This window comes from Cynocephalus volans, chromosome 1 (assembly GCF_027409185.1).
Source record: "Cynocephalus volans isolate mCynVol1 chromosome 1, mCynVol1.pri, whole genome shotgun sequence".
In the NCBI taxonomy this organism is placed as follows: domain Eukaryota; kingdom Metazoa; phylum Chordata; class Mammalia; order Dermoptera; family Cynocephalidae; genus Cynocephalus; species Cynocephalus volans.
In genome coordinates, this window is record NC_084460.1 from 55917847 (window position 1) to 55935479 (window position 17633).

Consider the following 17633-nt stretch of genomic DNA (forward strand, 5'->3'; position numbering starts at 1 on the left):
CCGGCAGCCCTCCTTCATTGCCTGTACTGGACCTTCTCTGCAACACGACGTGGAAAGCCTGGGCTGAAGCGGACCGTTCGCGCGGTGTGCGGGGCAGCCTTGTACCAAGGCGGGCGCCCCGTCCTCCTGCCGTCCCGACACCCGGCACATAGGGACGCGAAAATGGCTCCGCAGTTTCGAGGCGCCGACAAATCCACGTTGTGTGGAAGACTGCTCGACCCTCAGGTGGGCGCTGCGTCGCCGGGGGGTATTCGGACTCGCATTTCGAAAAGCCCTTCAGAGCCCGTGGGTCGTCGTGGATGGCCCTGAGGGCCGGGAAGGAGGCGGCCAGGCCTCGGTTCTGTCAGAGCCGCGATTCCGTCAGCAGCGCCCGCGCGGGCTTGAGCGCGGGGCGTCCACCCAGGTCGCAGAAACAGGGCCTTTGCTTCTCCGCGAGGAGGCTCCCGGCCCTCGCTTCGTTTGTTTACTGAACGGCTCAAGTTCGTTCTGTCGTCTGCGAGGACGGTGCGTGCTCAAGACGTCCCTATCGGTTGATTTATTTTTTCAGTCGGAGTTTGGCGTAAGTTGTTTATGCTGCCGGTGTCATCTCTCAATAAACTGGTTCTTCGAGAATCTTCCCACCAAGGGAGTTTCATCAAGCTGAAGGGACTCACGTCATTTCTCTGCTCCACGGTGGGGCGCGCGGGGAGGCGGGGCGCGACAAAGACGGGCGGTGCGAAGCAACCTGGCTCGACGCCGGGAGCGGAACGTGTGCGCAGGCGCGCGCGAGCCCGAGCCCCGGAAGCAGTCGGCCGCATCCGGCGCCCCGGAAGTGCTGTGACGTTCCGCGACTGTGAGTGTGAGGGTGCCGGTGGGCAGGGCGCCACGGGCGGGGGTGAAGGAGGAACCGAGGGGCCGGGAGGGGGGGCGGGATCCTGGGCCGTCCTTGCCCCCTCCTGCTCCGCCGCGGCGTTCCGGGCTGGGCGCTCCCTCCCGTGAGCCGTGCACCGCGCAGGGCTCGCGTGCCGCGCGTGGTGGAGCAAGCGCTCGAGCGAGGGCGCAATCGCCCCGCCGATGCGCGTGGCGGAGAGGCGCCTAGCCGCCGGCCGCGCCCCTCCCCGGCGCTTCTGCAGTCGGGTCCCTGAGATGTCGCCCGCACGGATGCGCACACGGGAGCCAAAGGAGTTGGTGTGGGCTGTGTCCCTAGAGGGCGTGTCCTTTGTGAAGGAGAGGACCCACTGTGGAAGGGACCCGCGTCCTCCCTGCGAGTCTGTTCTCAGGCGAGCCTGTCTTAGTAAGGGGACACACTAGGAGCCGGGAAGCAGAAAATCGGTTCCTTTAACGTCCCCTCGGAAACCTGGGGAGTCTTTGCCTCCGTGTACCTCGGTGTGGACAGTCCTGCTGTAAAATATGGGCGCCGGGAAAGTGCCACAGGACGCTGTGTGACTCTGGGAAAGTGACTTAAGCCCTCTGAGTCTCAGGGTCTATGTGTTTGTGTGAGCGTGTAAAAACTAAGGATCGAGAACGGACGCCACGCGCATGCGGGACAACTACAGCGTTTGTACCCGGCGGCTGACAACGGCGGGCGTGAAGAGGAGGGCGGGGCGTGGGGAAAGAGTTGCTGCTCTGGTAGAGCTGGTGACTGGCAGTGGAGCTGTGTCTATCCCTGGACTCCACAGTGGGGAGAGCACAGTTGTCAGAATCCGGAGAGGAGAGTCCCTAGACAGGGCGTCCTTGACCAGGTGTGATCTTTCGTCTGTGGACAGGGAAGTACATGTCCCACCCCCGTGCTCTTTTCCCCGGTCTGCTGGAGAGCAGGTTCCAGACAGAGCAGGGTGGGAAGCTGATCTGGGACAGCCCAGCGTGCAGTATTTCCCTCACAGGGTCATAAGGAATACATTTAAAAATCCGTACAGAAGGTTTAGAGGAAGATTTAACTTCTGTGGACCAGTAGACACTGACCTTAACATTTCACAGACTTAACAGTTGCAGGGCCTTAACTGGAGCCCTTCCATGTATTAAGTGCCTTTCCAGGCATTTTTAAGAGCCCTGTCCTATAATCATAAAATATCTCAGTCTCTGTCAGACTCGGTTTCCTGGGCTTTCACCACTGGCTTGTCATCTGTACCATGCTGAACTGTGCCCGGTAAATGGATGCTATTAAGAGGAATTTGAGTTCATTTTTCTGGGCCCTGCTGCAAGGTATAGACCAACAATCTCCAGTAGAACTTTCTGTGATTTTGGAAATGTTCTGGTTTGTGCTGTCAAATATAGTACCGTCTGGCCACACGTGTCTATGAGCACTTGAAATGTGGCTTGTGTGACTGAGGAACTGAGATTTTACATTTCATTTAATTTTAATTAATGTAAACTTAGTAGCCACATGTAGCTAGTGGTTAGTGTATTGGACAGTGCAAGAATAGCCTTGTTAGAAGGAAAATAAAAGCTGCCAAATAGTGGTATGGAACAGAGTAGAATTAGTTCACCGGGCAAGGGGAGCCATGTTACTCAGCGGATCTCCCCCAAAAAGAAATTGAAAGAGCAAAAAGGAGGAATTATGCCAAATTAGGCAATACTCAGAGTTCAGGTCTCTGGTTGGCTTTGACCACCTTCTCTGCGGTTGATCTTTGGGTTTTGTGTCACCAGTGCCAGGAAGCCTGGTTCCCAACACATCCGGAATGGATGGCATAACTTTCCAGCAGGCTTAGCTGTGGGCTTGTATCAAAGAAACATGAGTTGTTTTTTCCCCTTAACCTGTTTTCTCACTCCAACCTTATCCTTTCCCACTGATAATTCTGTAAGTCACTTATCTCTTGTGCCTCAGTTTCCTTATCTGTAAAATGGGGATAATAAAAGTACTTTATTCACAGCTATTATGAGGACTAAATGAGTAAATCCCTGAAAAATATTTAGGACAGTATCTTGCATGTAATGAGGCAGAGGTTTGTAGTCAGGGCAAAGGGAAGAGGGCTGTCCTCTTCTGGAGGGCTGTGCCCATGTCTTCCTCACATCACCCTCTGCACCTACAAGATACTCTGCTGTCACAAGCTGCTTAATGAATGACACTTCATGAATGATGGTACACACGTGTGCCAGTGTGGCTGCTGCTGAGATCTGTTTCTACCACCCCCCACTTCAGATGCTGGGGCAACCACACTGCTGTCGGGTTTAGCTACAGACCAGGTTCCCACACAGTGCTTCTCAGGTTCAATAATTTGCTGTGACAGCTCACAGAACTCAGGAAAATACTTTTGTTTGCATTTACCAGTTTATTATAAAGAAAGGATACTGCTAAGGATACAGATGACAGCCAGATGGAGAGGTACATGGGGTGAAGTCGAGAAGGGTCTCCAGCACGGGAGCTTCTGTCCCCATGGAGATAGGGTGCACCACTCTCCCAGTACATGATCACCACCCTGGAAGCTCTCTGAACCCCATCTGTTAGGGGTGTTTATGGAGGCTTCCTCATGTAGACACAATCATTAACTCAGTCTCCAGCCCTCTTCCTCCCAGAGGATGGAGGGTGGGACAGAGAGTCCCAAGCTTCTCTCAGGGCTTGGTCTTTCTGCTGACCAGTCCCCATCCTGGAGCTGTCTAGGGGCCCACCAAGAGAGGCCTCATTAGAACAGAAGCCTCTCCTGTCACTTAGGAAATTACAAGGGACTTAGGAGCTCTGTGTCTCATGTTGCTATTGCCCCATGGCTCAGGAAATTAGAAAGGTTCTGGGAGCTTGGGCAGAAACTGGGGCGGAGATCAAATATATATATATCATTATGTCCCAGTATGCCAGCAGGCCCTGCTTCCATGCATCCATGTGAGTCAGCTCACCCTATCCTCACCCAGCCCTGTCCAATCTCAGGTGAGAAACTGTACGGCATAGGTGTGCAACCTTCCCTGGGTCACCCCCAGATGAGTGGCGGATGTGGAAGTTTGTTTCTGCAGTCTGGGTCACCCCGTGTTTAATATTCTTGTCATATCCAGCTTGATGAGTTTAAAACTGCACAAGATAGCACACTCTAACAACAAAGTAAATGGGCGTCTTACTGTGAAGAAGTTCTGACTTGAGGTTCAGATTTCCTTTTTAATATTTTCGTTGAGTAGATACTCAATATTCTGTAGGGGGGTATGTCCAATGTTGTGGGAGACTTAATGATTTCAGTCCTTAAATCCTGCATCCAAGTAGCAAATAGGCTGTCAGGAGGCCAGAGGACACAGCATGATTCAGCGTGGAGAGTGGTGAATGACATGAGAAAGTAGTCGGGCTCATCGGTGTATCATGCACAGATTCCTCTTTGTGCCTGGCACTTGTCTTTAGTATCAGTTTGATGTTGAGGTCTAAACCAAGTATCTTATTTTGCCAATTTGGCTTTTATTAGGGATCATGATGACCTTGAGGCTTTTCTCAGCAAGATCGCAGACCATGTTTGAGGCCATGGGGCGGTGGGCTCCATCCCCAAGGGCTGGCCTGAAGCCTGGCCAGCTCCTCTCACAGCAGGCCTCTCCCAGGCTGCTCTCTGTCAGCTGTGTGGACCGTGCCAAGCATCAGGAGCCCCCCAGAAAGAAGCTGCTCTCCGAGAAAAAAATGGTGAGACTTTGCAACCTAGAGCACTTTGCTGCAGTGTCTCTCCCAGAAGGCACAGAGAGTTCTCTTTACTTTATTAAAGGGATATGTGGAGCCTGTTGAAAATGACGAGGTGGAATGCAGGCCTGTGTGCTAAGCACTGCACTGTCCCAACAGTGCAGCAGCCGGGGCCAGGGCATCTCAGTCTCCCACCATACTCAGTCTTAGGCTGCACCGGGGTGCAGGGCTGCTTGTTGTGCTGCTAGCCTGCATATCTTACATGTGGTTACATAGATTATTTTAATATGTGTGAGTCGTTCTTAACTTAAAACATCTGGGGGAGTAGACCTTTAGTTTTATAGTTCTTTAAACCTTACAAGTTTTTCTTCTGTTTATTAAAACCTCCTATTAAATACATGAGTAACATTTGACTAAATTCAAGAAAATACAAGTTTATGACTCACTTTATTCCCTCCTAAATGGGGGCCTCCAGACAAGTGTCAGTAGGGCAGACAGTGATGATCAGGCCATAAACTCCAGTAGCCGAAGGCCCCACATGGTTTTCATGTCTGCCCCAGAAGATGAGAAGGGAGTCTGCATTTCCTCTTCTACACAGTGCTCGGCAGCTCTGCTTTTCTTCTTGTCAGGTTGATTTTGATCATGTTGGACCACAGTGAAATTCCACATTGAGTTTTTGAAATAGTAATTCATGGTTTTTCCACGTGGTGGTGCCAGAGAATCTTAAAATATTTGTGTTTTCTTTAAAAAAAAAATGTGTTTACGGAATAGTGGATGGAAATGCAGGTGCTCTGGTGCCTGAGGAGGAGCTGTGGGTGGCTGTTGAGCTGCAGAGCAGGTCTATCTGTGCATACACTGGAAAGCAGGCATCTTCCTGCACCCAGGACCTCAGCAGCTGAACTTCTCATAGTGTGAACTAGTGTGTACTACATGTTAACCTAGTTCTGATTCTTTAGCTAGATTGTGCCTACTTGACGGATGAAGAAATGCTCTTAGATAAGGGGCTCTGTTTTCATCACTTCATTTTTAAAATGAGCTCTATTTTACGCCACAAGAGATGTTCCTTCTCCATAGTTTGAAGCCTGGTAATTGTCCAAGAGGGACACTAATGTTCTCATTTTCTGTTGCATCCTAAGGAGCTAGCACTTTCTATTAGTAAAGACCTGTTATTTCAGCAGTGTGTTTTATTTGAAAAAAGCTGAAAAGACACTTTACTTAAGGAATTTTTTTTAAACAAGCTGTGTTTTCTATAAGTGAGAAGTGTTCAGTTCATTTCTGAAGTGTGTATTCCACTGACCACACTGTACCTCTGCACTGCTAATTTACCTTGGCCTACAAATAGGAGAGATTAGCAATATTGATATCATTAATTTCTAATTCTAATAGCCTGTCATAGAAAAGCTACATTTCAAGTGGCTGTTCAGTCTCTGGAAAGGATTTTGGAGTGTTGATAACAACGTGGGATGCGTTGTGCTCTCTGTAGAAAAGGCATTTTGTGGACCATCGGAGAGTGCTCGTCCGTGGAGGAAGTGGAGGTGCTGGGGCAAGCTGCTTCCACAGTGAGCCTCGCAAGGAGTTTGGAGGCCCCGATGGTGGGGACGGAGGCAACGGCGGCCATGTCATCCTGAGAGGCAGGTACCCTGGAAAACAGCTCGGGGAGGAGTGCTGAGTCCACACATCTCCGGGATGGGAAGTTCCACATTCTTATCCTAACATGCATTTGAAAACTTGATGTATGGACATCATCTTTATAAATTATGTGGATGTTCGTAGTTAAATATTGCACAAAAAAAACAACTTTGTGTTTTTTGTTTCTTAATTTTAGGAACACAAAGATGGTTTCATATCAGGGAATCTAATGTAGTACATGTCAGAGGATAAAATCTGGATTAGTAATAGCTCAGGAAATGCTGAAGAGCGTGTTGATTATATTCAGCACACATTTAGCATAAATCCATATTAACCTAGGAGCAGAAACATTCACAACATAATAAAGTATAGCTGGTTTTTTAATTGATGATGGCATTATGATTAACTTCAGATTTTTCAGAAATGGTAGTATTTTTTGAAGGAAAATAAGAATTTAGCTTTTTTAAAAATCAAGGTGCTAGTTTAGTAACTTCTGCTACAACTTCATCTTATGTTTCTATATGCGTTTTTAAGGTTCTTGAGCTAGACCAGAGAACTTTGGCAATAGGAGGCAATTCTGTTTTAACACAAAGGAATGTGAAGGTTCTTGCTCTGACTTTAGTTGACCAGCAAGTCAAGTCCCTGTCGTCAGTCCTGTCCCAGTATCAGGGTTTCGATGGAGAAGATGGCGGTAGGAAGAACTGCTTCGGGCGAGGTGGCTCTGTCCTCTACATCCGGGTAAGCCGAGGCTGCTGGAGCTAGCACTATTCCCGTTGTTCTGGATCATCCAGTGCCTCAGGTCCATGGCGTGACTCGGGGGGCCCAAGACATAACAGCCAGGAAGTAGCATGACAGAAACAGAGGCCCAGAGATAGTTGGAGCAGTTCCATCCCTGTGAAGCAAGGCCCTAGATAAAGACCTCTGCACTAGTGTTATGCCATGTGTATGTCTGACATGGTAAAAAAAAAAAAAAAAACCATGAGATAACAAAAAAGAGGGAATCCGCACAGCACGCTCTTTCTTTTGTCTCTAGCCCTATGAGCGGCCCTATGAGCTGCCCTCTGGCTGAGGGAGGCCATTGTCACCCAACAGCCCCAAGAGGCATTTTCATGAGCTGAGAGCTTGCTCTTCTCTTAGAGAGCTGTTTTTTCTGGATATTTCAGTTCACCCTAACGTTTTAGAGACACTATTTCAAAAAGCCATATATGCCACTCAAAATGTGTGTAAAAATGTCTGTAAAATCCTTTGGGGGCCTGAATCTTGTCCTGTACTTTGTAGCTCTGGAGGATGAGGTTTGTGGTGTCCTATCCCACCCCCCGTTCCAGAATTGTATAGCCACCTAGGTGCAGTCTGCTCTTCTGTTCTTCCCCCAGCATTTACTTAAGGAATGGTTAAGATCATCTTTCCTCAGTGTTCATTCAGCTTACCATGTACACGCCGTGCTATCTTCCAGGTCCCTGTGGGCACGCTGGTGAAGGAGGGAGATGAAATTGTGGCTGACCTGTCTCGCCCAGGCGATGAGTACATTGCCGCACTAGGTGGGGCAGGAGGAAAAGGCAACCGCTTTTTCCTGGCCAACGACAACCGTGCCCCTGTGACTTGTACCCCTGGACAGCCAGGTCAGGAGCGGATTCTCTACCTAGAGCTGAAGACGGTGGCACATGCTGGGATGGTGGGTGTCCCTTCTGCCCCTGATGGCAGGATGCGCTGCTGGCCTAGATGAGGCTAATGACTCATGGCCCACCTTTTCCCATCAGCACAGTGTTAAGTGGTACCTGAGCCTGTGCGCTCATTAAGTCCTCCAGCCTGAAGCTCCCCTGCCTTGATCTCCATTAGTTACTTACTCTGCAGTAATGAAGTCACTTCCGAAGACCCTCCTGACTGTCTCCACCTTTTCTTCCAGGTTGGATTCCCCAATGCTGGGAAGTCCTCACTCCTCCGAGCCATCTCGAATGCAAAACCTGCTGTGGCTTCCTACCCATTTACTACCTTAAATCCTCACATCGGGATTGTTCACTATGAAGGCCATCAGCAAGTAGCAGGTAGGGCTTCCAAAATTCTGCTCAAAGGCTGGCCGGTTAGCTCAGTTGGTCAGAGCACAGCCTTATAATACCAAGGTCATCAATTCAGATCCCCATAACAGTCAACCTCCACTCAAAAACACAAACAAACAAAAAAGCACTCAAAAAAAAAAAAATCTAAGGTGAGTGGATGTTAAGTCTCAGAAGAAGTAATATACATCTAACAATAGCGATTAACTATGATACTCAATAATGGCTGGCGCGCGCGCACATACACACACTCAGAAAAATAATTATGTAACTCTTAAATTTAGCTTCCTATTTAAAATGTAGCATTGTTTTTCCTAATTTAAATAATTGTAGTGAGTCTGTTCTCTATCAAAATTATCATCCCACCCCATCCCCCAGGAATCTGTTAGTTACAGTTCAGAAATTTGAGTTTAGATTTCAAACCTGGAGATGTTATTTCTTCTCACTGTGTTGACTCTTCTCTTTCATCTGCAAACTCGGCAACATCAGTCGTGTAGACAACATGTGATTTAGAAAGCTTTCCCTGTGCCGTTTTGAGAGAATAAAACTTTTTTCCAGAAGATAATGTACCCATAAAAATAGTAAGCCTGCTGGTAAGGTTATTTGAGTAGCACTTTATATTTGCAAAGTTCTCTATAATAATTTCTATCGGTAATCAAATTATTAATAGAGTACAGGAAGCCATTTTCCATGTTTTTGAATCATTTCGAAATCAGGAAGACAAGAATGTGTTAAATATTCCTTGTTAGATTGATCCGCCGTCATGCCTGTCACCCAAATATTTCTTTTTTTTTTTTAAAAGATGACCGGTAAGGGGATCTTAACCCTTGACTTGGTGTGGTCAGCACCACGCTCACGCAGTGAGCGAACCGGCCATCCGTATATGGGATCCGAACCCGGGGCCTTGGTGTTATTAGCACCGCACTCTCCCGAGTGAGCCACGGGCCGGCCCTAAATATTTCAAAGCATGTTGCAAACTGGGAGCTGAAGTGTCTTGGGGGTCGTTTGGCCTGATGAACCACCAAGGTAGTAAGTTGAATGCCTTCTGTTCTTGGTATTGCTTGAAAGGATTGTCTCGTAACTCAGCAGATCCGGCCACAGACGTGGACCCTCTTGTGTGTAGGGCCCCCACCCACACACAAGGTTAACAGTCATCCTGGGTGGGGAGTGGTTGGCGTGACCTGTGTGCTCCTTTCTCCACAGTGGCCGACATCCCTGGCATCATCCGGGGTGCCCACCAGGGCAGGGGCTTGGGTCTCACCTTCCTCAAGCACATTGAGCGCTGCCGCTTTCTCTTGTTCGTGGTGGATCTTTCCCTGCCAGAGCCGTGGACTCAGATAGAGGATTTGAAATACGAGCTCAAGAAATATGAAGATGGCCTGTCAGAGAGGCCCCACGCAGTCATTGCGAATAAGATCGATCTTCCGCAGGCTAGAGCCAATCTGCCTGAGCTGCGGGCCCGCCTGGGACAGGAGGTCATCGCCCTGTCAGCAGTGACCGGGGAGAACCTGGAGCAGCTGCTGCTGCACCTGAAGGTGCTTCACGATGCCTACGTGGAGGCCGAGCTGGGGCAGGGCCGCCAGCCACTCAGGTGGTAGCCATGGGCAGTGTCCTCCAGGAACAAGAGGCTGGTGTGGGGCACAGGCCACTGCACAAGCAAACCCAATTATGAAACGCTGGTGGCCTTGAATGTATGGAGAAAGTGTCTCGTAAATGTGTGACCGTGTTACTGCTTCTGTCTCCTCCCCCCGAGGGGCCCCCACCCTTTGGTCTAGGACTCCCTTGGGTGGCAGAACGTTTGTGCCACCTGAAGCCCACCCAGTCTGCTCCCCAGTGCTTTGTGCACCTGTCATCTTTGCTGACCAACTTGTTGAGATTGGCTCATTTGTGCTGATTGGCACTAATTATGGGAAGGCCATGCTGATGGCTGATGTCATTGACTGCTGCTACACGTGTGCAGCCTCATGGCCAAACTCACAGGGAAGCTGGGCTGGGACCCAGGGCCATAGGTGCTGACCTGTGCTTTTCAGCACAGTTGCCCTCCATTCTAGCGGCTGGTGGCAAAGGTTTCCCCGGAGGGGTTGGGCTGCCCAACCATACGACAGCCCTGCAGTGCAGAACTGCCTAAGTGCCAGCCTCTCAGCTGTGCTCTGCTGCACAAGGGGTCTCAGGGACAAGAGTTGTTTCCGCTTTCCCAGCAGGCATCTGTGAAAGGCAGTAAGGGCCAGCTCAAGTGCTGCTCTGTGCTGTTGGAGCCAGGTGCCAGGCATTCGGGCTTCACGACTGAATGCAGTGTCTGAGCCAGGACGCACGGTCTCTGGCTCAGCTTCAGTGTGCACAAGTGAGCTGTTAACTGAAGCGTGGGCCCTGCAGGTGTCCACGTTGTTCCCAACAGGTGGCCACATCACGGGCAGGATACAGCAGGATATGGCCAGAGACATAGAAGGAATGTGGGGCTCCTTCCACTCAGCTCTGTTGGGAATTTGGAGAGCCCTTGCCCTGAGCCAGGCAGACATGAGGACTTCCCTTAGGCTGTGGGAAGGAGCTCCAGCCTTCTTTCCGAGATGGGATGACAGTGAAGAGAGTCCTGTGCTTGCTGCTTGAGGCTGCAGCGCTGTAGAAAGCGACCTCCTTTCTGTCACGTGGTTTAAGTCTACATTCGAGTAATTGGTTGCATGCAGCCCACATTCATGTCCCAGCCTCTCACGGGCTGCAGGTGGGCCACAGGATGAGGGCAGGTAAATGATGTCTGGTGTTCTGACATGTCCCTGAGGGCCCTTAGGAATAAAGTGGAGGGGACACAAACAGAGAGGGTGGTCAGAGAAGGGGAGCTTTGGCCCTTTGGAGAGAAAGAGCTGCCACAGAGTGAAATGAGCCACAGGGTCCCAGAGGGTCCACAGCTGCCAGAGAAGCGTGGCCCACTGAGTTTGGGCACGCTGCTCCTCAAGTAATAAGCCAACGCCTGAGCTTTCAGGAGCAATTCAGTTTTGATCTAACATCAAATCTGCAACTAGAACAGGAGAGTCCTTTTACCCGGAGCTTTATTTTAATTTCTTATAATTTCAAAGGCCCTTGTGTTCTAGAAGCCAGAGATGGGTTTGCATCTATTTACTTCTCTTTCACAAAGGATTTTGTAGAGTCCAGCCAGGCCTGAGAGCGTTAATTATCCATGGCTTTCATCTTTGTGCTGGGCCTCCCCATGCGCTTGGGAGGAGGGAGTCACTCACGGCATCTCCCCAGCTCGGGCCCCATCGTGGAACCCCCAGCCCAGCCTCCCCGAGGGTTGAAGGCCTTCTGTCTGGGCCTGGCTCATCAGACTGCTAGGACTCACCAGCGGTGCTCTGCTGAATCCCATCTCCGTCTGGGGATTTGTGTGTCCCCAATTTTGCCTGAAACTTCCCTTACTACAAAAAGCCCTGAGACTTCTACCACACAGAGAGCATTTGCCATCGTGTTTTAAAAGTTGATGGTTTTTCTCTCTAACACTCTGTTCTCATTTAGGAAAGTAAAGCTAGACTTGGTTTCCCCATGGTTTCCTGGTTCCCATCTTTTATTTTAGAAGCAGAAATTTTTGCCACAGTCTTATTTATTTTAATAGAGATATAATTCATGTACCATAAAATTCACCATTTTAAAGTGTGCAATCCAGTGGTTTTTAGTATATTTGTAAGATTGTACAGCTGTCACCACTAATTCCAGAATGTTTTCACCCCAAAAAGAAACCCCATCCTCATGAGCAATCACCCCCACTCACCTCCTCCTAGCTCTAAGCAACCACTGGTCTGCTTTCTATCCCTGGATATTTGCTCTTCCAGACATTTCCCGTAAGTGGAGGTGTACACCAACCACATGGCCATCTGAGCCAGTCTTTGGTAGCAAGTGAGTGAAGGCACCAAGTCATTCCTGAGACAGTCATGGCTGTGGTACTGAATCAGAAAAAGTGCCAGCGGGTACAGGCCAGCCCCGTGCTCTCAGCACCCATGGGGTGCTAGGGTCACCTCCAGATGCTGGGTCTTTGTCTCTTCTCAGCTGTGCCCCCAGCACCTTCAAGCAACCTGACCTAGAGAAGGCGCCTGATAATTATTTATTGACTGACCAAGTGCACAGTGGCTGATATTAGGTGCATTTGGGTTTCTTGTGGTTTGAAACTATTTTTTAAAGGCACATGGTACTAAAAGACATACTGAGAAATAGCAGCCCTTGTGGCACATCTCCTCAGATCCCAGCTGTGTGCCATCCCCACCTCTTCTCGCTGTTTCTACAAGAATTGGTCTCTGCTTGTAGAAGTTATTCAACCATTGCTTCTGTTTGTCAATTGGGCATTGTCTGTGGACATCTCCCCATGGTGGGTAACGACTCAGCTTCCTCACAGCAGCCTCCAGCCCCCACAACAGGGTGATCTAGAATCTGTTAGGGTGGCATACTGTGCGTGGTAGAGCCAAAGCCTCATGGCAGGCTGTCTAGCCCCTGGTTTTCTTGCCCTGTGTTCCTTTACCTGGTTTCCTCTGTACTCCTGATATGTTTTCTGTCTTGCAACATCTGTCCCCTGCCAGCTGGTGACATCTGCCAGGCTCTCCAGCAGGCAGCCTCCCTTTGTTCCTGAAGGTTCCCTTGGTGTCCTCTGGCCCCCTACCCCCACCTGGCTGCCCAGCGGGGTGGTGGGGGAGGCACCCTCCGGAGGACTCCTCCCCTGCCCGCAGGACCTTGTTCCACCCGCTGTGGGTGCTGCCCCGTCTCCTGCTTTCTTGGTTGGCTCCCTGCTGTTGATAGTCGCCCCCAGTGGTTCCAGCTGGGCACCTGCCTTGGGCTGTAATCTGGCTCTGCTGACCTTTTGGAAACAGGTCTAAAGATGGAAGGCCCAAGTTTCACAATGCAAAATTTCTCTAAATTCTCCAACTTTCAGCCTTGAGCGCCATCCCTAGGCCTGGCGTTCTCTGTCCCAGGACTCCTCTTTCACTGCCCCAAAGCCAAATCTCCAGCCCTGCAGTGTTTCCCAGGGTGCAGGAGGGCACGCCCTCAGCCTGCCTCATGCCCTCCTGCCAGGTCGTCCAGAGCTTTGTGGAAGTCTCCCATCTATGCCTTGTCTCCCTCCTTTCTTTCATTTTAGTGGGCTGCAGGGCACCAGGGCATGCAGCGCGGGGCCCCCACCTGACACTCCTGCGCTATCTATCCCCCTCCCCTGGCTCCTTAAGAACAGAGACCTCTTTTCACTGTGCCCAGTGCCTGGGACAGCGCTAGCACAGAGGAGGGAGGCATTCATTTCCAATAAATGTACACCCGTTGGGTACATGCTAATACATTTACTAATAGGGCGCACAGCCACAGGCTAGAGTGGGACACTGCTCAGCAGTGAGGAGGAGCGAGCTCCCATGCCATGGCACCCCGATTAGATAGCCGGCATCCAGGGGTTACAGGTTAGGATTCTGTTTCTACAGCATTCTTGGAGTGACAAATGATGGAGATGAAGAACAGGTTACCAGTGTTTAGAGGTTGGGGACTGGGTGGGTGGGAAGTGGCTATGGCCATAACAGTGCAGCACCTGGATCCTCAGACAGGCTGTGGTCTCGACATGCAAAAAACCTCATAGAACTTAGTGTTTAATGGGCAACAAGTTTCACTTTCAGAAGATGAGAAACTTCTAGAGATGGATGGTGACAATCGTCATGCAGTAATGTGAATGAATGTGCTTAATGCCAGTGAATTGTGCACTTACAAATGGTTTAAATGGTGAGTTGTATGTTAAATACTGTTTACCATGATCTTAAAAATTGCATAGAACTAAACACATGCACACACAGGTGAGATGGGAATCTGAATGTGGCTGTGGAGCATGCCCATGTCAGTGTCCCGCCATGGTCTTGTAGGATACTTCTGCCCACTGTTCCCATTTGGGGCACACTGGGTGGAGAGGGAGAGCCCATGGGGTCTCTCTGTGCTCTTGCGTCCAAAGGCATGTGAATCTACAGCACTCTCAAAAGAAAAAGACAAGAAATAAGCAGGACTTCTGCTCTCCGACAAGTCCCTGGAGGGACTGTCCCCAGACTGGCACCCTTGCCAGCTGTTTGTTGAAAGGAGGTTAAATGAATACATAAGCGAGTCTTTTTGCAGCCTGCACACCTCTTGGCATTAAGCTCTGTGGCAAATGTCCTTCCTGGGAACAATCCATTGCTGTGGGTTTAGGAATCTGGGGACATCGCCATCAGCACCACGGGGTGAAGGAGTCCACACAGGGAACATAGTGCAGGCTGGGCACTGCCTGCTGCTGATATGATTGTGTTCTTACTGCCAGGACCAGCCCCTGTGGTCAGCCCCCACACCAGGCCCGCAGCCTCCACTTCTGAAATTAGCCTGCTGGTGTTTGAGAAAGGCCGAGTGCAACAGAGAAGACCTCAGCCTGCCTTTCCTCGGTGTGATGTGTCCAACCACCTAAACAGAGCACGGCCACGCAGGCAAAGGAGAGTCTGCATGGCCTTGTGACCCAGCAGCTCACATGCCACTGACTTATGGGGTTCATGGGAGACTGACCCCCCACGGAGCTGAGGCGTGGGTGCTAGGGACAGGGCTGGAGAAAAGAGGGGGCTGCCTGATGGTTTATTCTTTCTTGCAATCATCTGGTTCCTTAGGGGGGAAAAATCTTTCTTGGCAAAAAATCAGTGGGTACCAGTGGGTTTGCGTTTTTCTTGAGAGCCAGTAAACTGCTCCACCTCCTGCCAAGGCCTCCAAGGTGCAGGACTGGCTGGGGTCCAGCTGGCCACTCAGCTCAGCTGCTGTACCCTTTACACTCTGCACTAGGGGGTGGGATATGGGCAGTGTCGGCACGCTGGGGGAGGGAGTGGAAGCATCCTCACCTGCTCAGTGGAGATGATGGGGCCCAACACACGGGGCATGGGGCACTTGCTTTCCTCCCCGGGGATCTTACCCATGCTCAGTTCAGCTCCACCCAGGGTGGACCCCTTCCCTGGGCTCACAGGGGTCCTGGATTGTCACCTGGAATCCACGGCCAAGGGCAGAGGTGGTCTGGCCCCTCCTGTGTGGCAGACAGGGCCGAGCCCCCGGGGTCCCAGCACGCTGCCCATGGCCAGGCCTGGGGACTAGGCCATAGGCAGCCACCCCCTCTGAACCCCACCCAACCTGCAGCCCTAATTCCTCTCTTCCTTTCCAAAGAGGTTGATGGCTCCTTAAGCTGAGTCCCCTCTCCCTGCCTCTCTCTCCAAGTGTCCTTGTCAGCAGAGGGGCTTTGAGGAAAGAAGAGGAGAAGGGGCTGGGTTTTCCCAGATGGGCACAGGATGGGCAAATGCCAGCTACATTTGCATCTCAGATTCACAGCAAAGCATGCAGTACATGGACGCACACAAACTAAAGTGCTGTTGTGAATCTGAAATCAGCTTGAACTGAGCGTCCTGTATTTTATCTGTTGATTCTAAGTGGAGGGATTAAGTGAGGAGGAGGCTTTGAAAACAAAGCCCTATTGGCATTAATTTTCCATGTTGATGCCCGGCTGGGAGGGAGGGCTAGAGGACTGGGACAGCTGGGAGTGAGAGTGCCCCAGGGTATGAGGGCCGCGGAGGGACCCCCTTCTTCACAGCCTCCAGGCCATCCTCCAGCCTCTGAGGGGGAGGCCTGGGGGGTGGGGACAGAAGCCAGGGCAGGGGGGAGGTGTTGCCTCCAGGATGGCCTGGGGGTGGTGCACACTTGCCCAGGTCCTCCACCCCAGCTCAGGCCTGCTCCCTTCCCACCCCCAGCCCCCATGCCACCCCTCCTAGCCCTGGACCTGCCAGACTCATGCTCTGCCATCCAGCCTTTGGGCCAGGAAATGTCCCTCAGAAAGGCCCCCCTCTGGCCCTAAGGACAGGCTTGCAGCTGGTAAAGGCCAGGGGAAGCCCCAAGGTGGGGAGGGGTGGTTGAAAAACCTCCCCAGTAGCACATCCCCTAAGTAACTTCCTAACCCCAGTTGTGCCAGGACAGCCTAGGGCATGCCCTGGCTGGCCCCTTCCAGCCAGCAGCCCTCCTGGTATATACTTTGGGCGGCCCCAGCAGCAGCCAGCTCCCTCCCTGAGATAGTGATATATGCCCATGTGACTGCCTCCCAAGCGACTCTGAGCCCTGCAGGAGTCTACCTGGGCACAGCCCAGGACCAGCCTACAGGGATCATTGAGGAGGGTCTGGAGTCCATAGTTGATTAAAAGAAACATTTGAAGGGCCCAGTTCTGGTCCCAGGAAATATCCATGCGGCCCCCATAGGTTCCCATGGCCCAGTGGCCCCCACAGAACCTCTGGCCTAGCAAGGGGGCTCATTCCAGGAGCTCAGACCAAGGGGCTCTCACCTCCCCGCTGGACAAATCCGGATTCCTTGGTGAGGTCAGTGCCTGGCTCAGGGCCCAGCACATGGAAGGAACCCCCCCCCCGCCCACCATCCCCTTGGTGTATCTTCCTGTCTGAAATGCCTGCATTAGAATTTAATCCATTTGGATTTAAAGATTGTCTTTTGCTAAAATGTAAATCTCCACCTCTTCCTGGCATAGTCAGTCTGTCACACTTGAGTATGAATTAACAGATCGGAGGAAACAGGACAAGGAACAGATAATTTCTGGGACAGAGCAGAAAATAAGCCAGGCAAGGCCCTCAGCTGACAGAGGAAGCCCATGGGCCCTGAGGGGCAAATGACACAGGAGTGGGGGGACCAGCAAATGGCCCACTGCCTGCCCGCCCTCCTGGCTTGTCGGGAGCTTGTGGTTCTGCCAGACTGGGAGACCAGCCCAGGATTCCCCATCCACCAGGTCGCCCCTACTCCAAGCCTCAGCTCTAAGCTAGGGTTTGCTGGACTCTAAAGATGGCCGTGCATGGACAGGAGAGGCAGGTAAAGATTGTCGAATTTGTCATGTTTGAATTTGTAAACTGACTTCGGAGTGGCGCAATTGCAGTTTCTAACCCAGTTCCTTCAGTGTTCACTCCCCTCATCTTCAGAAGCCATCTCCTTTTTCTCTCCTTTCTTTTTTCTTTCTCTTTTGAGGGTATTTCTCTGCCCTTCCAGTTTTGGGTCAGGTGGATTTCAGAGGGAGGCTTACCACCCTCTGGACACCATGCTGCTTTCCTCGGGGAGTTGTGGGGCACTGAGTACTTTCTGGTACACTGCTTAGTCGATAAGGAATCTAAAGCCCAGGCAAACTGCCTGGTCGAGGCCCCCTGTGACGGCCTGTCTGTGAGAAGGATGTCACCTTTCTGCCCCTAGAGCCCAGTGTGTTTAAAGAATGCTTTCCTACCAACACCCATTACAAACAACTAATTATTATTCACTAAATAATTAGCTCACTTCCCCGTTTTTTATGATCAAAGACCGATCTCCCATGGGAAGGAGAGATCTGCTCTCTCCCTGAGACAGAGGGATGCCAGCCTGG

The 17633-nt window shown here is 51.1% G+C and overlaps 1 protein-coding gene across 2 annotated transcripts; it reads left to right on the plus strand.

The window, feature by feature from the left end:
- Positions 1-749: 749 nt before the first annotated feature.
- Positions 750-11453, plus strand: MTG2 (mitochondrial ribosome associated GTPase 2). Of its 2 annotated transcripts, none has more exons than XM_063114624.1 (7): positions 750-832; positions 4356-4564; positions 6042-6189; positions 6810-6925; positions 7641-7859; positions 8091-8229; positions 9442-11453. In XM_063114624.1, exons 2-7 carry the CDS (start codon positions 4361-4363, stop codon positions 9834-9836), a joined length of 1221 nt encoding a protein of 406 aa, XP_062970694.1. In that variant the 5' UTR covers positions 750-832; positions 4356-4360; the 3' UTR covers positions 9837-11453. The 2 variants fall into 2 exon arrangements, with proteins under 2 accessions (XP_062970694.1, XP_062970688.1); XM_063114618.1 differs by lacking the exon at positions 750-832 and adding an exon at positions 963-1721.
- Positions 11454-17633: the final 6180 nt, after the last annotated feature.